The sequence below is a fragment of the Trypanosoma rangeli genome (genome assembly GCF_003719475.1).
Source record: "Trypanosoma rangeli strain AM80 chromosome Unknown Tra_15.4_contig_00171, whole genome shotgun sequence".
Lineage (NCBI taxonomy): Eukaryota > Euglenozoa > Kinetoplastea > Trypanosomatida > Trypanosomatidae > Trypanosoma > Trypanosoma rangeli.
In genome coordinates this window covers 1-19943 of record NW_021705919.1, presented here as the reverse complement: position 1 = coordinate 19943, position 19943 = coordinate 1, and the positions used below count along the sequence as shown (strand labels likewise).

Sequence of the window (19943 nt, the reverse complement as noted above, 5' to 3'; positions counted from 1 at the left end):
TCGCGAGCCGACGATCACGGGCAGCACGCGAGTCTTCACGGGATCCACGCTCATCAGCACCGCGAGCCTCGTTCTCGCGAGCCCGACGATCACGGGCAGCACGCAAGTCTTCACGGGATCCACGCTCATCAGCACTGCGAGCCTCATCCTCGCTGTCCCGGCTATCGCGACCGTCTCTCTCAGAGATTCCGCGGTATCCTTCATCACGAGACCTGCGACCTTTCCCTCCTCTCTCTGCACTCTTTTGCTGGGCCGAAAGAGAGGAACGACGCTCAACGAGGGAGACAACAGAATCACGAGTCTCGGCCCGCAGGAGACGAAACGGCTGCAAACTCAAAATGTAAGCAGTGTATTGTTCTGGCGTAACCACGGGGTCCCCATAAGTACTCACGAGGGTCTCAACCTCTTCAGGGCGCACTCCCCAGAGTGCCCTAAAGCCTTCCAAGTGTGCCACGCGGCGACGAAGATCTTCCAGCTCCTTAACCAGCTGTCCAGAGTCACTACTTCCTTTGCGGGCGACAAGCATCGGGGATGGAGTCACAGCCTTGCGCATTTTAGATGTTTGCTGTCGCAGCGTGCTCAACTGGTCCTGGAGATCATTGATGATAACCCGCTGCTCCGACTGCTGATCCACAAGGAGTTGAATGAGCGACTTCAGGCCCCTTGTGTGCAGCGTAAAGTGTCCCTCAAATAGCTTGCCGTCATCCACAAAATTGATTTGGCGCGACTTGCGAGGCGGGCTCACAAGATCTGCGGCGCCATCGCCAGGTGTGTAGATGGGGCTCGCTACATCCTGCAAAGGATTCGGATCAAATTTGACGGCAGTGCTTTCCGGTGCCTTCATAATTAAGGATCGACGCTCTCGGTGCGGTGAAGGTCCCACCACGCTTCTTTTCCCCTTCCTGCTTCTCCTCAAACAAGATACAAAACAGGCGGCAGCAAAAAAAAAAAAAAAGCACCCTTATCGCCAAGAGTCGGAAGTGGAGCAGTAGAAAAAGCAGGTCGGGTCGTCATTGCGTTGACCCCCCTCCAAACTCAGCAGTAGGGACATAAAGGGGCAATCCGCCCTCCTTACAGCATACAAATGACGATAGTAGCGCACACATGGAGATCAAGTAGACGCAAGCCTAAATTCATGCGGCAAGTGTCAAAAGGCGCATCCCCCGCTTTGTTTGAGCAGCAATGGCACCTCAGGGGTTTGCACTCCCGCTCGTTTGCAGTGCGAGCTGAGGCTGCGCCAGGAGCCTACGACGGCATTCCTGCGACGCCACGGGGAGCCAACGCTTGAGAGACTCTTCGGTGCCGGTGGTGTACGAAGCAAACGACGCTCTTGATGTTTGCGAGCCGCGATGTCCATCTGTATGGTATCAACCAACAATGGTGCTTCATTCACATGCGCCGGCAAGCAATCGTATGCTAACTGCCGCGGTGGAAAAACTGCGCTCTCCTTCAATGGCGGTGTTCCTTGCAAGACCACATTTACATGCAGTTGTGTGTGCCCCACAGGACTCGCTTCATGGTGTCCCGCGGAGGCGTCGTTGCCCGCGGCTGCCGAAGGTGAAGCGACGAGGACGTACAACGCTGGCGAGGCACCACCAAGGCCGAGCTCCTCCTTCACAACACGCTGAATCCAGTCTGCTGTGGCCCCGGCAGAGTTAACAGGCTGACGTTGGTGTTGCTCGCCCAAACCTTCGTCGGAAAAGACAGCAGGTGGCGAAATAATCAGCCGTCTTTGCTTGTGTTCGGGCAGCTCGGAGCGGGCGCCATCAACTTCGTGCAGGGCATCCGCACCGTGCTGCGGTGCCCTTTGCGTGCAAACAGAAGGTAGGCGTGTCGACGAGGCCAAAGGCACTGCCGGCAAAACATTTAAAGCGGGGTCGCCCTTCGCGTTGCCGTCGCCGCACGCCTCGCTACTGCCGTCAACACGAAGCCCCATCATCTCCATCACCGGCTCCGACGAACTCCGCTGCGGTTCGCTAGGGCTATGATGATGCTGGCGGCGTTGCCCCAGTAGCCGAGTCGCCGCCTGCCCACACTCCTCTTCCAGACGGTGCCACGGGAAAGGGGCGGCCTTGTGATTCGCGCTTTGCCGGTCATCCTTGCCACGATGTCGGTGAAGACCCTGAGTGCCCGCCGAGCACGCCGCCCCGCCGCAGCCGCCGTCGAGAGACTGCAGGGAAGCAATGCCGCCACCAGGTGGCATAGAGAGAGATGTTTCGTAGAAATCACCAGGCGTCGCTTCTCTACCGCGGCTCGCACGGACTGACATTGGCACCGAAGAAGAACGAGTGTGGACGACCTGTGCGCGGCGTTTCATCGCATCCGCCCTTGGACGAACACGCGGTGCGGGATGTGTTGCGTGGAGCCGGTGTGTCCAACAACGGTGTTCAAGAGCGCGGATCCCTGCAGGGCACGCCAAGAGGGGTAACGGCACCGGAAGGAGAAAGAAGCAGTAAAAACAACATAAAGACGCAGGTGATGGCGGGAGAAGGTGTGTACGTCACGTCAACTGGCGGCCTCTCCCGCCGTATTTTTCTCTTGCCAATTCATTTGCAAAAGTAACACCGTCACCCTGTACCTCGTGGAGGACAGCAACAACCGCCGTGTCCCCCGCCCGCCGCAGGAAGTCGGTCAAAGGCACACAAGACAAAATTGACAGGAAGTGAGGGAGGGCAGACGACGATGGAGCAAGCAAAGAAAGAAACAAAACAAAAAAAAAACTGGAATGTTATACTGCTCATAAAAATAATTCGTTCAATTCGCCCCTCTAGCCTGCCGCTTTGCTTCCCTTCTCTCTTGGGCCGCACGCCCCCGCTGTGGCAGCCGCCAAGGGTAATATGGCTGGGGGGAGACAAAACGAATTGTCAGATTACTACTCAGTGCACTTGCCACATCAGCGTCCGGGTCAGTGAAGGATAAAAATATCAGTCTGCTCCACAACAAACATGGCGTGACTGCGGCTGCTGCGCTCAGTCATGGACGTGAAATTTGTCTTCCTGCAGCTGTTCCCAAGTGCTAGGGCCTGCTAAACAACCACTGTATTTGTCACAGGCACACGGCGCGCGTCGGTAAGGAAGAAGTATATTTCATTTCCAATGACCTCGTCACGATGGAAACCGGGTGTGCTGCGATTCAACAGACTACTGATCTTCTCGCAGTACACCTCCACAAAGAAGACATGCACCTCCCAGCTGATGGTCTCTCCGGCGGGGGATGTGAAGGAACGGTTTTGCATCTCCTGATACATATCCTGGCAGAGGCGATAAATAATGCCCTCCTCGCTGTTATTGAGCACGCCCTCGTTGTTACACGTCACGGTTGCGCCAACCTCACCCATCATGTGGTGTACGTCTTTCCGCTCCCTGTCTAGCAGTACGTCATCAACGTGCTACTAAAGCCATCCAGTGTGTGCCTGAGAAGCGGTCGCCCAACCCGCTTATACAAGACGGACCGTGTCACCGGCGCGAAGTAACCTAGTGCTGTTCCCATGCAAAACCAGATCGGCACGTCAACGGTAAACATCCGTTGGACCTCCATCCTACCCTTGATGGCGGCGACGACCTCGCGGGATAAAATCCATCGTGGCAGCCAGCTCCTGCGAGGGCTCAGTGGAAGACGGTGGCCGCACACGCACCACCACGTGGACAGTCTCACCACAGGGCGTTGTCCGCCCGGTATCTGGGCCTGAGCTCAGAAGCCGTATGCACGTGTGGCCTCGAGGGCGGACGAAGGGGAGCTGAAAGTGCCTCAGACTCGCGGCGTCTGGCACTCAGCAGGTATCGCTGCATCGACATTGTGCTTGGCACGTATATCTGTGTGTGCCTGCATTTCACCCGCTCTTATCGCTGTTACTACCATTACTCTCTATCTCTCTCTCTCTCTATTCCTTTCTTTTTGTACGTGAGTAAGCGAGATTTAATTTCAAACCGACGAAAGTGTCTCCCCCTTGCTTCCACCAGAAGAACAGCAAAAAGGGAAAACGTCTGGCGAGGCAGGTTTCCTGGGCGCTGAACAAATGACGAAAGTAAGAGAAAACAGAAAGGAGGAGAGAAAAGGGCGGGGTGGGGACACGCATTAAATGCATTCTGAGGAATGCAGGAAGAAAAAAAGAGGCAAAAAACTCAATGCGCAGCACTTGGCTGTCTCCCTACACCAACAACAAGAACAACAAATAGCAGGAGGGGAGGGGGGAAAGGCATATTATGCTTCTGTCAGGTCAACAGCCAGCTCGCCACGCCGAACAACAAAAGAACAGTCACGGGGGGAATAGGCCGCCGCATAAAAATTGCGGTAAAGCCGCGTGGTTGCTATACTCGCCACAAGCAGAGGATGAGACAGTGACGCCCGCCAAAAACGGCTTCTTTAGCCTAGGCATCTGTCTCAAATCAAGTCCAAGGTATTCATCGTAAAATTCATACGCCCCGCAGCATGACTGCAAATTATAAAGTGCCAGGCCCGCCAAAACCATGTAGAGCACGTGCACCCAGTCCGTGTAGGGGTATAACATCATAACATGAAACGCAGTTTGACGATAGGCGTGGTCAAAATCACTAAGCATAGCCCGTAACTGTCGCCGCTGCACGGCGTCTATTCCCAACGTTCGATATAGAAGGTGTTTGTCTTGCCCCCCGACAAGCTGCGTGTTTATAGTAGAGGAAACGTTTTGGCGCATGTAATCTTTGAGCACACCATGATCCACATTCGGCTTCAGCACTCTCCCATCGCTATCGCGCAACCTTCCCAACTCCATGGTAGGAGGAAAGGCTTACCCCTGAAACCGCAACATATCCAGCTTCTGAATCACAATTACAGGTCCAAAGGCTCTAGGACCACTACTAAGCTCTACCTTGAGCTTGTTGTTGAAACGAAGACAATCTATGGGCTGTTCTTCGAGTCCGCGTTGTACTTCCTCCTGGGTTTAGGAACGCTCAATCGCATCACCCCCATTCGAGCCTCCACCACCACGACTCTCACCTGCGCAAGTAGTATCAGCCTCACACGAGCCGTACTTGGCGCGAAATTCCTCCAAAAGTCGTTGATATTGTGAGGTTCCTTAATAATACTCACAAGACGATGAAGATCCAACTCCATCTGCTGCAGAAGTGGCCTCTGCTGCGGCGTGGTATCTCCCGCACTCCTGCTCCTCTTTTCTCCCTTCGCAAACGCCTCTACACGCACACGCCCCGCATCATCGCCGATGCGTATCCTTAACCTCAAAAATAGAGTCTCTGTTGCCCGCCTTAAGAAAATTCACGTCTGGTGTTCCTTTCGTCGCCCTCGACACTCTGGTGGCGCATTCTTGATTACTCTGAGCCGTTCCGTGGGGTGTTGGGGCTCCTCAGACAGAAGATGGTGCCCTGCATGGACACTTGTCGAGGCCAAACCGGCAGCCTTCTCGTCCATGTAATGCGGTACACGGACAGGACGACGGGGCAGCTCCGGAGCGAAGGACTATCCCGGACTCAGCCGCAGGCCACCGTCCTCTGCGTCATCCTTTGCGCCATCTGTCGTCACCCCACCCTTCTTCGCATCAGCTCCATCACCCGTTGGCCGTGGCTTTCGGTGAAGAAACTTCAACAACGCGTCATCTGCATCGCGCTCCTCTGGCGACACATAAAACGCAGGACGTGGCGGCGGTGAGGACATCTCCACTATGCCACGTAAGCCCCGCTCGGTGGCGCCGTCGCCAACAGAGGCATGTCACCGTGAGGTAAAGCACGTTCCGACGCTGGCCACGTTTTTGGCTACCATCGCGGCGGGGCACAGCCCCCGGCGCATCCTTCCCGTTTCTCGGTGTACATGGAAAACAAAACGAGGAAAAAAAACATAGACGAAGGCTGGCAAGCAACGGAATATAAAAAGGCAAAAGGAGTAGCACGCAACAGCGTCGGTCAAGATGGCACACACCAAATTGCACGCAAGCACGGAGTGGGAGTAGAGGCGTGTTGGATGGCCATATTATCATTATCATCGTTGTTGTTTCTCGTAGGGGATGGAAAAGAGACGCCAGTTGTTTTCAGAGTTTGTCATGCGACCCCCGTTGCAGTTTCCCCGACGCATCAAAAATAAAAGGGAAAGAGCAAGCAGGGAACCAGCAGCTCCTGCCGGCAAACCAGCAGACACACACACACGCCCCTCCTTTCTCCCTCCTCACCCGCGCCATACTCCCCGACGATTGAGGCGTCGTGTCTCAACAGAAGCCAGCGGCAACGATATTGCAAGGCCTGGCGCCACGCCAGAATGCACGAACAACGGAAAACGATCCAAACAAAACGGAAAAAAAAGGCTGTGTGTGTGTAAAGAGAGAGGGAAAAGCAAAAATGACATGAATAAAAAAAAAAAAGTAAACAAAAAGGTAAATGAAAAAACAAAAACAAAAAGTTTCCAACTTCCCCTAAGTAAAAAAAAAAAAAAAAACGCAGGTTTCTCCACTGGCCCGCATGGCATCCGCTGTCGCGTTGAGCATTGTTCTTTCTTCCTGGTCCAAGCTTCATCCCTTCGCACACAAGAGGGTAAACAAAAACAAAACAAAAAGGCGCAAAAAACACAGAACTAAAAAGGGCTTTCGCGGCTCCAATATTTACTGAGCCTTTAGCCCTGAGCTGCTGCTTCTGAAGACCCAAAAACAAAAAAAAAAAAAAACAATTTTTTCGGGAATTTGAGTCTCCGCATTCACCTTCCCTCTTCTTCTTTGTTGTATTGTTTTGGGCTTCAGAAGTGTGATGGCTTTTCTTCACCTTGTTTTGCTGTTGTTGCCCCCGATGGGGTGTGTGGTTTTTATCTTCAACCTTTTTTTTTATTCGTTCGCAGGTTTTCCTCTTCTTTTTGTTTCCTCGCGTTTGTTGGTTTTCCCGTTCTCTTCACTTCCCGCGGCGCGCCATTTTTTTTTTCCGTCCTCCTCGCACCTGTCGCTTTAGGCTGACACGGGATAAAAATAAATATTTGTGTTGAATAATGTCAGCCACTTGCCAGAGGGAGCCGCCGCCATCCTCAGCAGCGCCACACGCCTCTCCGTCTGTTGTCCTTGCTACTTTTCTTTTTTTCTATTCTTCTTTTTGGTTCCGCTTGAGGCAAGCGGCTCCCTCGTCTCCCGCGTTGGGGCAAAGGCTCCTGGTGTTCGTTCCTCTGCGCAGCGCATTCAATTCAAAAAAAAGGTGCAGATCACACACAGACGTATATATAAATATATAAAAGGCAAAGGAGCCAGTGCAATTTTTACTTCACATGCCTCCACCTCATGTGTGTGTGTGTTTTGCACCGCATGTAAACCTTTCCAGCCGAACTGAACCTAAATATATAAAAAGACATACGTTTGTTTCCCGCCGGAAACGGTTTGTGCTCCCGGGGGCTTAGTGACTCACCTTCTTCCGGTAAGTGGTAAAATACACTTTTTTTACATTTACCACACGATCCGACGCTGGGAACGCGACCATCACGTCAATGGGGTCCCCAACACGCTCGACCGCAGATTCAGCTCCAAGCAACTTGTACACTTCCTCCTCTGGAATTCCCACACGAGACGAAGCTGTCGCATCCCAATATTCCTTCACTGGTGATCTGCCCTCAATCCACTCATATTGACCTCCAATGACAAGGAGGCCGCCCTCCTCCAGTCGGCCCAGCAGATGCGGTGGGACTGCGGCAGGGGCCAAGGCCCTCTCGAGCGTGTTCCAGCAGACAATCAAGGAAAAGTTAGTCATGTGACTGTGAAGGTTTGCAGGATCAGACTGAAGGAAGGTGACGCGGTTACGAGTGTCGCCCCAAGAATAGTTTGACGCCTCAGCCAACCTTCCCACACGCTTCTGTGAGGAGGCGTCCAAGGTGCTGTATGTGCATGTACCCCGTTCCAGCAGGGCATACGCCGGAATAAGGTGACGGGCCGTAAAATCCGCGCCAATCACCCGTCCAAAAAAGGCGGACATCTCAAAGGACACCCGACCAGCTCCGCAGGCAAAATCCAGTGCACACCTTGCCTCAACCTTGGCATAAGCCTTGAACTGAGCTATGGCGTACTCTGCAATCTTAACGCAGCCGTTTGGAATACCATTAACGGGCTCGCCAAAGCTCACCTCGGTTAGTACGTCAACCTCGGGGTCAAGTCCCAAAACACTCCGGTAGTAACGCTCCTCGTTCGCCGGAGCGGCCTCCACGTAGCGGAGGCCAATGTACTGGAAGAAGTGGCGGCGGAAGGCAAAACGGGCGTCCCGCGTGGCCTCGTTTCCGCTGCTGACCCATGTCCCACCTTTCATGCATGCATGACGACCATCAAAAGTGGGCATTGAGAAATCATCGTAAAAAGGGTGAACGTTGTAGCCGGGGTAGGGGTATACTTTTGTCTCACAGTGTTGCCAAACATTACCAACAATGTCAAAGAAACTTCCATGCTGGAACTTGTCCACCGGGCAGCTGCTTTGAAAGTGCTCCAGATTGAGATTTCCAGGTGCCTTATTCTCCCAGCACATCTGATCCTTACCCACATGCCTATCCCACAGCAGCAACCATTCTGCCTCGGTCAGCATTCGAATATTATTTCCAGTTTTCTCACTCTTAAACCTACAAAACGCATGCGCCTCGAGATTATTTACTTCGCATGGCCAATTCCACGGCAAGTCAATTAACTCGGTCTGAAGACGAAGTGCGTAGCCGTCGGGGCGAGACTCATCACGAACCCAAAACCACGGGTGCTGGGGCTTTTTCCACTGCACCCATTTCCAACCCTCTTCATCCCAGTAGCGTTGTGTATTGTAGCCATCTGCCTTTATGAAGGCCATAAATTCCGCATTCGAAACAACATATTTGCTCGCTTTGAACGTGGGTATTTCAATGACGTAATTCCCGTCGGAGTAATCACAGTCCCACCCGTAGACTGAAGAATTCGGTTCGCGCCCAACGTGCACTTTGTCGCCGCCCACTTCAATTAGTTCATTTACAGGAGCCTTTGAACTCACCTCGTGGCATCGTTGCCAGAAGGAAGACATAGCGGGATTGATAAATCGCATGGGAAGCTCCCGCACATGCACGGACGCAGTTTCCACATGAATACGCTCATGCTCAGCGCACATAAGTATCACCCACCAGAAGGAATTATCCAGGCTCGCTGTACTGTTCTCAAAGGTCAGGGGAAGATTCAGCTTGTACACTCCACTGGATATCAACTCATTGACGTGGTCGCGGACGGCCCGACGGTATTCCGTCACCTCATCCACGGTAGGCCAGCTGTAGTGCTCCTCGTTAAGGTCATCCCAACTCATCTCATCCACGCCCACGGCAAAAGCTTCCTCAAACCTTGGGTTAATGCGCTTAAAAAACCCGGCCGCGCACAATTTGTTGATGTAAAAACAGGCGGTGTGACCGTAGTAAAAAATCAACGGATGGCGAAGCTTGTGAACTGGTTGCACAAAAAAACCCTCTTCCGTTCCCACACATTCAAAGACCTTTTCATACAGCTCCATGGTGTTGTGCACGTAGAGACGTATTTCCTCCATTTTTTGCTTTGCATCACCCTCTCTGACTGTCGGAATGCGCTGGTGAAAAAGATCCCGTCTAGTGGGAAGCCGAAAGCGCCGCTCCGCCTCCATTTGGGAGTAATGTTTAAGTGTCAAGGTGCTCATCCTTTTGGGTCGTTCTCACTTCAAAATATGTACCTGGCTAATGCCTTGTCTACAGTACTTCTAAGCAGAATGAAAAACTAAAAGAATATAACAATTGGAACCCATTGCGCCCAAAATTACACACACACACACACAAACTGAAGCAAATATTTAGCCCCACACACGCACACTCACACTGCATGGAAGAAGCGCATTCACAAACACACACGCCACAATGATAGCTGGGCCTCCGCGTCAAACTCAGAAGTTGGAAGCTTTTGAGGCTCCGCACCCGCCATACTCCCTCCGTGAGGAGGGCAGCTGCAGTGGGAGGTTAGGGAGTGGGGAGGGGTAGTAAGAAACTGCACACACTGGCTTCCAACGCGGCATCATCCACTTCGCCTAACCTGGTCACAGGTTTCCCTTACAAGTAACCACCTCTTCAGGAAGAGTAATGAAAAATAAAAATAAAAAAGCAACGTGTCTACATATGTATATGCGTTGTTGGCAGTGTGGGAGAATACCGCCAACGCGGTCAACAAAGAAAAAGGGAGAATCCAAAGAGTGTCAAACTGCCACAAAGACACAAGCCCACACATAGACACGACAAAAGTAATTTAAAAAATAAGTTCAAAAAAAAAAAAGAGAGAAAAAAAAGATGGAAGAAGGAAAGAAAAAAAGGTACGTGGTATCAGTGAGGGAAACACCGCGGCAATCAGCCTTCACAGGCATCCATAACCACACTGGAAAAGTGAACCTCGAAGCCGAGAAAACGGCCTCAAGAAAAAAATATGTGAAGCAGAGCGTCCAACTCGCACAGCCGAAGCATCAACAAATCAGCTTTTGTTAAAGAGGAAACCGCCATCTGATCGTTCGAATCAGAGGAACCTAACTGCGTTTCCGCCTGTGTTTGCGTGGCCGTACTACGAACTGCTGCTTGGGGACGAAGAAGAGAGGATCCCTCTTGCAGCAGCGACTCGCCACCGCATCGAAAGCCATTACTTTGCGTCTCACTCTTTTCTGCCTTAGGCAATTCGACTAAAGAAAAGGAAATGGGCGGCGCTGAGTGCGATTCACTCTGCTTCAGAGTGGATACAACTTCATCACTTCCATCAGGGTCTTCTGTGTGGAAGAGGGATCTATTGTCACACCGCTGCTGCCGACGCAGGCGCAAAAACTCCAAAAGTCGGCTGCTGTGTTCCACTACATCGATGTGACCATTGTTCTCTGTGAAAGCCTCCCCAGATGAAACGGACTTGAAACGCGGAGTCCGTTCTCGTTTTTTGCCTGCGCAACGCTGTAGAATCACGACTGACGCGTCGCAAGTGCCGTATGCTGCGCCGGTGTCCGTGTCATTATTGCCCATGCCTCGCGCATAACTATCACGTAAACTCTGTTTCATCGTGCTAACTTCCTTTCGGTGTATTGTTTATGTTTTTTTTTTGTCACACCACCGCGTGGAATGAGCAAAAAAAAGAGTCTTCGAGGCCCCAGTTTTCTCCTAGGAAGGACTGAAAAAAAAAAAAGAGTGCCAAGGAAAAAAAATAATGCTCATCATTTAGCCTATTTCTACATGCCTCCGTGAATGGCACAGTACGTATGTTCACTGCAGTAGCTGATACCGAGGAAGCCCAACACGGCTCCTCCGCATCATCTCACATCCTTAAATTCCTGCCGATAATGAGCTGCTCCACAGGTGCCGTCAACACGCCTACCATGTAAGAAGAGAGAGAGAGAGAAAAAGATAGAGAGGCGGGGGGGGGGGGGGGAGAAAGGAACCTGAAGGCTTACCTCTTGTGAGGGCCCCAGAAGTAATAAACCGGTAAGAAAGGGTCCTACTGTGGGGTGTTCGTAACCCACATCAGTACGGCACAGGTATTCCCCTTGCAATCTCCCAAACCCAGAAACTTCATGTACACGAGCAAGAACAAACAAAAAAAGAGGGATAGAATATTAGGACGTCAGAAGCGACAACTAAGGGGATTTCCTTGCCCTCAACCCAGAGAGGTGCTACTTTCTACACGCCAAAGCAATCCCCATGAGTATTATTAGCATGCCACACATCACACTAAACACTACCAATGATCGCTCTGTGGATTCGTCCGAAAACCCCTCAAGCGCCAGATACGTGTTTCCACTGTAGCAATAAGATGTGTTTCCTGAACCGTCGCAGCTAAACGGCATGTCCCGCAGGCTCTGCGCCAACGCGGCACCGTAGCTCCAACGAAGTATACTCATTTTCCCAACCATCGATGGCATCGTTGTCAGGTTCAGCAAGAAGCCACAGAAAATTGCATTGTATCCCAGATATAACCGAAGCACTATGAGTGCCAAACGATTACGAGGCACCAATGCATGCACAGTTACGTGTAACAACACCTGTGTGACACTTAAGGCGCCAACGAGAAGGAAAAACGTGTAACTCATCTTCAGCACGTATATCACAACTGGAATGAAAAATGCCAAGTATACCACCCGAACAAACACAGTACGGAGAAGAAAAACTATCATAAAGCAAGCTGTGCCATAAAGTCCGTTGTCGCGTTGAAGAAAAAAAAGACGCAGTTGGTGATCCACGTCACCCATAGTTGTTGTATTCGCCAGCATGGTAAGAAGAAACAACACAAACTGCATGCCTCTAATATTATACATACCCCCCTGGTCGTCATTCTGGTTCTGCATCAGCAACGCAATCACCAACAACCCCAGCGATAACAAAGCAAGGTGAGCATAAACCTCAGAATCTCGCCATGTTTGCATAGCATCATACCACCAAAGAAGAAATGGTTTTAATACTGCGTACTGAGACGGTACTGTACTCGTGAATGGTGCCACATCAGAGACATGCTGAGGCGGGTTAGAGAAACGCATAATGGTCTGAAACACTCGACGGCGCAGATGTGAGTTGTAAAACTTAGCAGCGTAAAACTCAGTAACAGTTTGGGACTCGGCCCAAAGTGTAGCAAGATCTAAAGCGTCATCCCCGCACGAAACAAAGGTGTTTCTCGCTGCCGCCCTCGACTCCTGTATTCGCAATGATAGCGAAGACAAAATATGACGTGCATCGCTCCCATTATAGCTGCCCTCCCTTGCTGAAGAGGTAAAATCAGTCACTCGGTATGGGGTTGAAGTGTTGCTGTAACCCGGACTAGCACCTTGTGACACGTTAACGTAAGGAGCAGATGATGAATTGAGGGAAGCATAAAGACCATTGAAGTATAGCGGCATCGTGGCGGCGTCGCCAGAGTATAGAACGCATCCTCCACGTCCCAGCAACAACAATGCATCTGTGACCTCAAATAAATAAGAAGAAAGTGTCGTTGTTGAAACTATAACCGTCTTTTCCAGTACTGTTGTTAGTCGCTTCAAGACCGCACTACACTCTGAGGCATCAGCATGTTCCATGCAATCAAAGGGGTAATACGCAACAATAACAGGGGGATCTCTTACGATTTCCATCGCAAGACGAAGACGAAACGCCTCTGAAGGCGAAAGCAACTTTGCGACTTTATGCCGATCCAACTCAGTCAGAACGCAGGCGGCCTCCACCAACCCCTCCCTTGCCTCTCCAGTCACATTTGTCCGCATTGAGACTACAAAATTAATGTTCTCCTCCACTGTCAGGTTCGGCATGTAGGCTTCCACATTGGTAAAGATACCAACCGCCTTACGAAATACACCCGCCTCGACAGGTACACCATTGGCGAGAACAGTCCCGCTCGCGCATAAGGCAGTTCCCGTAATGACACGCAGCAAGCCCGACCCCGCCACGCCATCCACATCCGCGATAACGTGAAATCCACCCCCTCGCATCAAGGCAAGAGCAGCGTCACAGTACCGCTTTGGGGGGAAAAACCTAGGCAAACACCGGCTCAACTGAGAGTCTGTTACGACGCTTACTTCAATAATGCAAATGTTCAATCCACCTACACGAAACACGGAACGTAGATGCCGTCGTGCCGCATCACACAGTTGTCCTACGTCACCCGCAGTTTTGGAGAAAACGGGGTGTGTCAATCCTCTCCAGTGAGCTCTAGCTTCACTCGTGACCAATGGCGTGGTCTCGTCCAAACCATTGCCAGATCCACCAAACATCGCTTACGCATATAAAAAGAAATGAAAACTACCGGAATCACTGCAAGTAATGAAAAAAGAAAGGAAATTGTAAATCTAGAAGAATCAGCATAAAAATATCAACACTACCAACAACGGCAGAAGTCGAAAACAAAAAAAAAAAGGAAAACAAGAGAAAAAAGGGGCAGCAATACTGATAAACAGAAGCAAAACAAGTTTCTACAAGAGTACGCGTGAGGGAGCATTAACCTGCAGTTACAATTGGACGTTGTTGTTTTTTTTTTGTTTTGCTTTGCTTTGCGTTATTTATTCGTTATATATTAACATAAACATTGTGTACCGTATTCTCCTTCTCAAACTGACACGTAAGCACGCGCCACAAAGAAGAGGAAAAAACTGATGGAAAGGCAAGGCGACCAAAAAAAAAAAAAAAAAGGTCATTCAAGCCTGCTACAAATCCCACACACCTCTTCCTATGATGCAGTAACAAGTATATTATATACATATATACATATATATATATATAAAGAAGGAAAGTAAGTGAAAATGAAAGAGCTACAATTAACCACAGGACCCTTCCCCCTCGCCCTCATTATTGAGTCAAAGGCAGTTTTGTCTTTACCTACCAGAGCGCAACAACAACAAAGGAAAAGATAGGCTCCCGAGGGAGTTCTCTTTCGTTTTCAATATACTGCAAACAATATATTTGTTGTTCTTTCTAAATACGGTTCAAGGCTCTTCGTTAGTTTGTATTTCCCTTTTCTATTTATTTATTTTCTTGTTCCATTTCCCTTGTTTTTTCCCTTTTTTTTTTTCAAATTTTACCCTGTCCCCCAAGAGGCAAACAAAAATTTCACAACACTTAATTTTCTTTTGCTTCATCAGAGAACGACGTCACAGGTAGCTTTTTAAGTGAGTCGTGAGTGCTAGACTTTGATGCCCCTCTACATCGAGCCCCAATAGAAACCAAAGTGGCCTCTGAAATGGGTTTGGTTCCTTGACCCTGATCAAAAGCGTCAAAAACAGTAGAGACTGTATGAGATGAATTGTGTGTCTCACTTCCTATGAAATCTATGACATCTGACACGGTTACGCTCTCATTCGCAGTCTTACCTTTGCGAATGCGCTCAAACATCATCTTAACATTTGCCTCTGTCAAATATTCACCAATGGACACCTGAGTGCCGTGAAAGGATATATCCTGATCGCTGCTTTTTGTCTTGGCATTTAGATCCGCCAACTTTTCCACAATGCGATCGGCATCGCTAAGATCATCCCCTAAATTAGGAACAGTATCAATAGTCTCACAGAGTGTCTCCATATTTCCACGAACAGTGTCAGGGAGATACTGAATACCTAACAGCTGTTGACGCTGCTCAAGAGGTAACCGCTTCATGGATGCTTTCAAACTGTAACGGGTGGGTTTAACCCAAAACAATGTGTTGTATGGCACCTCGGCGTCCCGAGAAAGTGAAACCCACCATTCCAGCTGAATACGGAGCGTTTCGGCATCTTCCGTCCAACGCATTCCCCGGACAAGGTTAGCCTTTATCAACTCCTCATCGGTTAAATCATCAAGCCCTTCCAGCCGAAGCAATCGATCGTCTTCACGAGTACTGTGATAATGACGTATGATCTTTCGACGCATGTAAGGTGCCATTATTTTGGCTGGAAAAAATCCGTGATACGTTTTAAATACACCAACTGTTCGTGCTAGTCCCAGTGCAACACTGTCAGGACAGTTGTATACACTTAATGGTCCATCACGACCAAAGTGAGAAGCTATCAGTCTTATCTGAGAAATATTCACTGACTCCCCCAATGCGCAACAACGCACTGTCTCTTGTTGTTCCTTGGTGAAACTAACAAATGCAGTGGTAGATAAATACTCCATTACCCGCTGTCGTGCACGCAGTGTTCCAATGGCAGCGGAAAAGGCTCGGCTACGACCCTGACTTTTTGTTTCAAAAGTCGAAGGAATCAAACCTGGGAACATTTTCAGTGCAACGGGAAGCAAAAGCTCAGCAAACGGGACCAATATAAAGAAACTAAAAGGAACAAGTCGAACGAGATCCTTTGTAGCACTCTCCAAAAGCAACCGCTCCCGACGGGTAAGGGCAACTCCCGCCTTAAGTTGACGAGAATACTTCCAAGCCAACCTTGTATTCATAAAAAAAAGTCGAAACCCATGATATACATGACGAAGCCCTTCCCAAGCCGCATCAGCATAGTATGCTACTCCGCAACGTGCGGCCGGCTTTGAAGAGGCTACAGCACAAAACTTGATCCTGGAGGTCCTAAGCATCTCCTAATATTCCTTAAATTTCCTCAACCCTTCGTCCGCCCCAATGTCAAACAACACCTAGTTGTTTCCTATAGTAATCTGTCCCGATGTATATATCGGTAGTATCCGTGAATAGTAGTAATTCCTATTTCTCCACCACCCCGAAAATAACAAAAATATCTCGATTTCGTAAATAGAAATCGTCTTTGTTGTTGTTGTTGTTACTAATAAAATTTTTATTAAATAGTTTGAGGTGGGGAAAAAGTCATTATTACATTCTAAAACAGAAATGAAAACATATACTTTTCCTCTTACTTTCGTTTTAATGATAATATGGAATTAGTATAGTTCGTCAACATTCAAGGAAGTTGTTTCCTCACGCACATAATAATAATAACAGCTACAATAAAACATCAGCACATTAAAAAAAAAAAACAGCAACCATTTGCAAATACATGCCGTAATTCCTTAAAAACAAAAACAAAATGTGTCTTGTTTGTGTGTGTGTGTGTTTTTTTTTTCCTCTCAACTTCAAATTTATTGCTCTTTTTTTGATATTTTCTTCACCTCCTCCTTTTGAGTAGAATGATCCATATTTTCACTTATAGACTCCCTACCAAACAAGGTCAGTATCTCCTCCCATAAGATATCAAAAAACGTCTCTTCCTTTTCGTTTTCCTCCAACTGTTCTTTGGAAGATCTATCAACTCCTGTTACCTCTCTGGAATCCACACCCTGGTAAGTAACGGCATCAGACGTGTAGGCAAAGACTGACTTTAAATCGCCTTTTACTGCAACTGCACCAAAAAAATGCAATGAGTAACCAAGGTACAATAAAAAGCAATGCTGGCTGCCCATGTTCAAAAAAGATCATAACAGCCATTGTATTCATAAGACTCATTGTATAGGCAACAAGAGCAATATTAAAATAAAATGTGCCTCGCTTCACATACTCCATAGAAAAAATGAGTGTTTGTGCAATAAAGAATCCTGGAACAATAAGATCACCCAGTCCCAAAAGGCTCACTGCTTTATGATCACCAAAAATTGTGCGAGGGAAAACGAGTTTAATAGGACCATTAATTCCACCTGCCACGGTAAGCATTACATCAGATCCAAAAACCCAGAAAATGTCATAAAAAAACAAACCCAACAGCATCACAAACGCACTTTGAAATGATCCTAAATGAACAGAGCCAATAGCCCGGACACCAATGGCTATAGCCAATAGGTTGTTCGCCAACCAACTGTTGGTCATATAGTATACTCCTCCCACTGCACAGCAAAAAATTCCTGTAAAAAAGCTTGGGTTTATGTAGGCTTTTAGAAAGGACCCCAAGGAAAGAATACCAATAATGCTTAAATAAAAGGATATCACTGCATTGAAATAATCTAAAGGGATAAAACGTAAAAGCACATATGCGAGAAAGAGTACCATTGATCCCATAAAAGGCAAAGCCAATGTATCATCAGTATGTAGGACCTCCTCAAAGCTGTGATTTTTTCCCCTTTTTTCAAGGGTGTAATGTAAAAGTCGCCGAGAGCCAAGGTAAACCACCAAAACTGCACCGGAAAGAAGGCTCCCAAGAGCTAGATACAGCTGTGCCTTTATAGAAAAAGCATTTGTGTCCTCCATGCTTTTTAGTGTTATCTCTTTCACTCCTCCGCTGCTTTTCTGATGTTGGGCGTTGTTATTTTGTTCCCCCCCCCTTAAAGTTGTTGATACTATTTCTCTTCTTTTGGCCTTTGACTATCGGCATATATATATAATCGAAGAAGAAAAACAGTAATAATAATAATAATAAAATGTTTTTTTTTTCAGTGTTGTTGTTCTTATTATTTTGAAGCATCATCCAACAGGACGCTAATGACATAGCGCCATTATTATTGAGCCAAATATATAAAATACAAGATAAAAGCGAAAAAAAAACAAACAAACAAACAAACATCAAGACATTCGTTGTTTTTTACGAGAAATCACTCGGCCATATTTTTCTTCCTGCTCTTTCACCAAAGCGGCGTGTCTCACAGCACCCCGATGTCGTTTCGAAGTTATATGTGTCCGCATCTGATTTCCTCCACAAACAAAGATTTCACAAACCTCACACCACTCTTGTTTCACTGCTGATGGTGGATCTTTAATTTCATTTAGCGGCAACGTCACTCCTTGTATCATTTGTAAGTTTTGTTTCAACAAAAACTCAGTTGCGTTTTGAACCATTTCAATGAATTCCGACAACATTTTCAATGCGTCAATAGCTATGAAATTCCCCGTTCCTTGAAGCGAAGTAAAAACAAAGCGAAGACGACCAAGAAGACGGTTCCTGATCCATTGTTCTTGCTGTCTAGCATATCGTTTGGTATTGCTTCTTAAAAGATCAATAGAATTCTTTAGTGCGCATTCTCCTTTTACTCGCATTTGACCGTTAATCATCGCAAACGCGGAAATGAACTCTTTAAATCCAATTGCCTTTGCTAAACCAACGTCATTGATATTATTATTTCTTTTTGCAAACTGGACAAATTCCTCCACAATACCCCGTTCTACCATTTTATCAACTCTCTCATCTAATTTGATTTTCAATGCTTCATATGGAACCCGTATCCATAATATAAAACAATTCTTTGGGGAAAAACGAAAACAAGGATCCGGCCTAGTGGCGTAAATTTCCGAGGGCAAACGACCTGATTTTTTATAAATCTCAAGAAGACGGGAAATGCGCCTCGTATCATTCGGATGGTAGCGAACAGCTATCACAGGATCCACTCGATTCAGCTCCTGCCAGAGACCTTTTCCCTCAACGTTTTCTAAAGAGGTTGAAAAATCTAACATCGCCACCTCATCTACAAAGCCCTTCTCATCTTCCAATGTCAAAGTATTATCGAACAAAAGTGCCTGCGCATAGTAACATGTACCCCCACAAACAACAATAGCTGCAGAAGAGTGTTCCCTAAAGAAAGATTTAATAAACGCCACAACATCACGCACGTATGAATGAACATTATACACATCCCTTTCCTCTGAAATATCCATATACACAGATTCCGTTTTGTCAACCCCCTTGTAAGGTACAGTGGGATCTCGGATTTTCACCCCACTGGGAGAAAGAAAACCAATAAAACAATGAGGAATATCCTCCATCTCAGATGAAGCAACCTTATTTGTCGCAATTGGAAGATCCGCGTAAAACTGCATAACATCACAGTTCACAATTGTCACATGCATAATTCCACATCTATGTTGAAGCGTTTTTGCAACATTCACAGCTGCCAACGACTTTCCACTCCCTGTCGCACCCAAAACAAAAAAAATAGGCTTGCTACACTGTTCGCCCTCAGTTGCCATTTTGCTCCAAGAATTCCCCCACAAAAAGAAAAAAACATAAAAACAAAAAAATGAAACAGGAAACAGGAAACAAAAAAAAACGTATAAAACGGGAAACGCAGAAACCAAATAAATCAAAAGCAAAAGAAATCGCAATAAATAAGCGCATCCACTGATGAAACACAAACATCAACGTAGGCATTTAACGGTCAAAAAAAACATTGTAATAACAGGAACCGCGGAAGGCCCAAACATAAAAAACGCCACGGCACCCTCCCTAATTCACGCCAAAGCAACCGCAGGCACCCAAAACAACACGCCACCTACACCAAACTCGGCAAGAGGGGAGACGGCACGCCGCGGACCACACCCCTCCGGGTTTTACACCCCTAAACCCCGGCCCGCGCGCCAAACAAAACAACGCCACGCAAGGGGGGGGGGCATTACCACGCTCCCGGCGCCACCCGCACCGCGCGGCTGCTGAATGGCGGTGTGGGCGAGAGTTCTGGCCTTTGGTTGCGGGGGGTTGCAGTGGATGGTTGCGGGCCTCGCTCGGGCGAGGCTCGGTCGCCGCCCCACCCAAGCAGGTGGCTTCAGCTTGTTGGGGGTTCGGCACTGCGACGCTGCTTGCGCCTGCCGAGGCGGCGGCAGGGATGGAGCTGACGGCGCC

General features: G+C 48.3%; 11 protein-coding genes across 11 annotated transcripts in view, besides 18 other annotated features; 1 reads left to right on the top strand and 10 right to left on the bottom strand.

Moving 5' to 3' along the window:
• TraAM80_05330 (uncharacterized protein) overlaps positions 1-844 on the bottom strand; it is a gene marked incomplete at both ends in the record, with an annotated part of 1113 nt that extends 269 nt beyond the window's left edge. The window contains one exon of the mRNA XM_029382213.1: positions 1-844. This exon is cut by the window's left edge and continues 269 nt beyond it. Within this exon, the coding sequence (XP_029237876.1) occupies positions 1-844 (844 nt within the window).
• Positions 845-1147: 303 nt separating this feature from the next.
• TraAM80_05329 (uncharacterized protein) lies at positions 1148-2203 on the bottom strand (the record flags this gene model as incomplete). Its single annotated transcript, XM_029382212.1, has 1 exon — positions 1148-2203. One exon carries the CDS (start codon positions 2201-2203, stop codon positions 1148-1150), a length of 1056 nt encoding a protein of 351 aa, XP_029237875.1.
• An 8-nt stretch (positions 2204-2211) lies between these two features.
• On the top strand, positions 2212-2562 carry TraAM80_05328 (uncharacterized protein; the record flags this gene model as incomplete). Its single annotated transcript, XM_029382211.1, has 1 exon — positions 2212-2562. The coding sequence occupies one exon, from the start codon at positions 2212-2214 to the stop codon at positions 2560-2562; it is 351 nt and encodes a 116-aa protein (XP_029237874.1).
• A 131-nt stretch (positions 2563-2693) lies between these two features.
• Positions 2694-2720: a microsatellite.
• A 305-nt stretch (positions 2721-3025) lies between these two features.
• Positions 3026-3340, bottom strand: TraAM80_05327 (putative Unc104-like kinesin; the record flags this gene model as incomplete). The annotated part of the gene is made up of 1 exon (XM_029382210.1): positions 3026-3340. The coding sequence occupies one exon, from the start codon at positions 3338-3340 to the stop codon at positions 3026-3028; it is 315 nt and encodes a 104-aa protein (XP_029237873.1).
• A 520-nt stretch (positions 3341-3860) lies between these two features.
• Positions 3861-3882: a microsatellite.
• Positions 3883-4149: 267 nt separating this feature from the next.
• Positions 4150-4171: a microsatellite.
• Positions 4172-4255: 84 nt separating this feature from the next.
• TraAM80_05326 (uncharacterized protein) lies at positions 4256-4750 on the bottom strand (the record flags this gene model as incomplete). Its single annotated transcript, XM_029382209.1, has 1 exon — positions 4256-4750. The coding sequence occupies one exon, from the start codon at positions 4748-4750 to the stop codon at positions 4256-4258; it is 495 nt and encodes a 164-aa protein (XP_029237872.1).
• A 1560-nt stretch (positions 4751-6310) lies between these two features.
• Positions 6311-6380: a microsatellite.
• A 20-nt stretch (positions 6381-6400) lies between these two features.
• Positions 6401-6417: a microsatellite.
• Positions 6418-6621: 204 nt separating this feature from the next.
• Positions 6622-6645: a microsatellite.
• Positions 6646-7349: 704 nt separating this feature from the next.
• On the bottom strand, positions 7350-9611 carry TraAM80_05325 (generic methyltransferase; the record flags this gene model as incomplete). Its single annotated transcript, XM_029382208.1, has 1 exon — positions 7350-9611. The coding sequence occupies one exon, from the start codon at positions 9609-9611 to the stop codon at positions 7350-7352; it is 2262 nt and encodes a 753-aa protein (XP_029237871.1).
• A 118-nt stretch (positions 9612-9729) lies between these two features.
• Positions 9730-9787: a microsatellite.
• A 422-nt stretch (positions 9788-10209) lies between these two features.
• Positions 10210-10270: a microsatellite.
• Positions 10271-10368: 98 nt separating this feature from the next.
• TraAM80_05324 (uncharacterized protein) lies at positions 10369-10956 on the bottom strand (the record flags this gene model as incomplete). Its single annotated transcript, XM_029382207.1, has 1 exon — positions 10369-10956. One exon carries the CDS (start codon positions 10954-10956, stop codon positions 10369-10371), a length of 588 nt encoding a protein of 195 aa, XP_029237870.1.
• Positions 10957-11311: 355 nt separating this feature from the next.
• Positions 11312-11342: a microsatellite.
• Positions 11343-11600: 258 nt separating this feature from the next.
• On the bottom strand, positions 11601-13685 carry TraAM80_05323 (putative ABC transporter; the record flags this gene model as incomplete). Its single annotated transcript, XM_029382206.1, has 1 exon — positions 11601-13685. One exon carries the CDS (start codon positions 13683-13685, stop codon positions 11601-11603), a length of 2085 nt encoding a protein of 694 aa, XP_029237869.1.
• Positions 13686-13811: 126 nt separating this feature from the next.
• Positions 13812-13845: a microsatellite.
• Positions 13846-13932: 87 nt separating this feature from the next.
• Positions 13933-13972: a sequence feature (A-rich).
• A 110-nt stretch (positions 13973-14082) lies between these two features.
• Positions 14083-14099: a microsatellite.
• A 56-nt stretch (positions 14100-14155) lies between these two features.
• Positions 14156-14190: a microsatellite.
• Positions 14191-14526: 336 nt separating this feature from the next.
• Positions 14527-15969, bottom strand: TraAM80_05322 (leucine zipper-EF-hand containing transmembrane protein 2; the record flags this gene model as incomplete). Its single annotated transcript, XM_029382205.1, has 1 exon — positions 14527-15969. One exon carries the CDS (start codon positions 15967-15969, stop codon positions 14527-14529), a length of 1443 nt encoding a protein of 480 aa, XP_029237868.1.
• Positions 15970-16154: 185 nt separating this feature from the next.
• Positions 16155-16171: a microsatellite.
• Positions 16172-16434: 263 nt separating this feature from the next.
• Positions 16435-16460: a microsatellite.
• Positions 16461-16699: 239 nt separating this feature from the next.
• Positions 16700-17584, bottom strand: TraAM80_05321 (signal peptide protein peptidase; the record flags this gene model as incomplete). Its single annotated transcript, XM_029382204.1, has 1 exon — positions 16700-17584. The coding sequence occupies one exon, from the start codon at positions 17582-17584 to the stop codon at positions 16700-16702; it is 885 nt and encodes a 294-aa protein (XP_029237867.1).
• Positions 17585-17706: 122 nt separating this feature from the next.
• Positions 17707-17756: a microsatellite.
• An 86-nt stretch (positions 17757-17842) lies between these two features.
• Positions 17843-17896: a microsatellite.
• On the bottom strand, positions 17897-19294 carry TraAM80_05320 (putative tRNA isopentenyltransferase; the record flags this gene model as incomplete). The annotated part of the gene is made up of 1 exon (XM_029382203.1): positions 17897-19294. The coding sequence occupies one exon, from the start codon at positions 19292-19294 to the stop codon at positions 17897-17899; it is 1398 nt and encodes a 465-aa protein (XP_029237866.1).
• A 20-nt stretch (positions 19295-19314) lies between these two features.
• Positions 19315-19419: a microsatellite.
• Between the last annotated feature and the right edge of the window lie 524 nt (positions 19420-19943).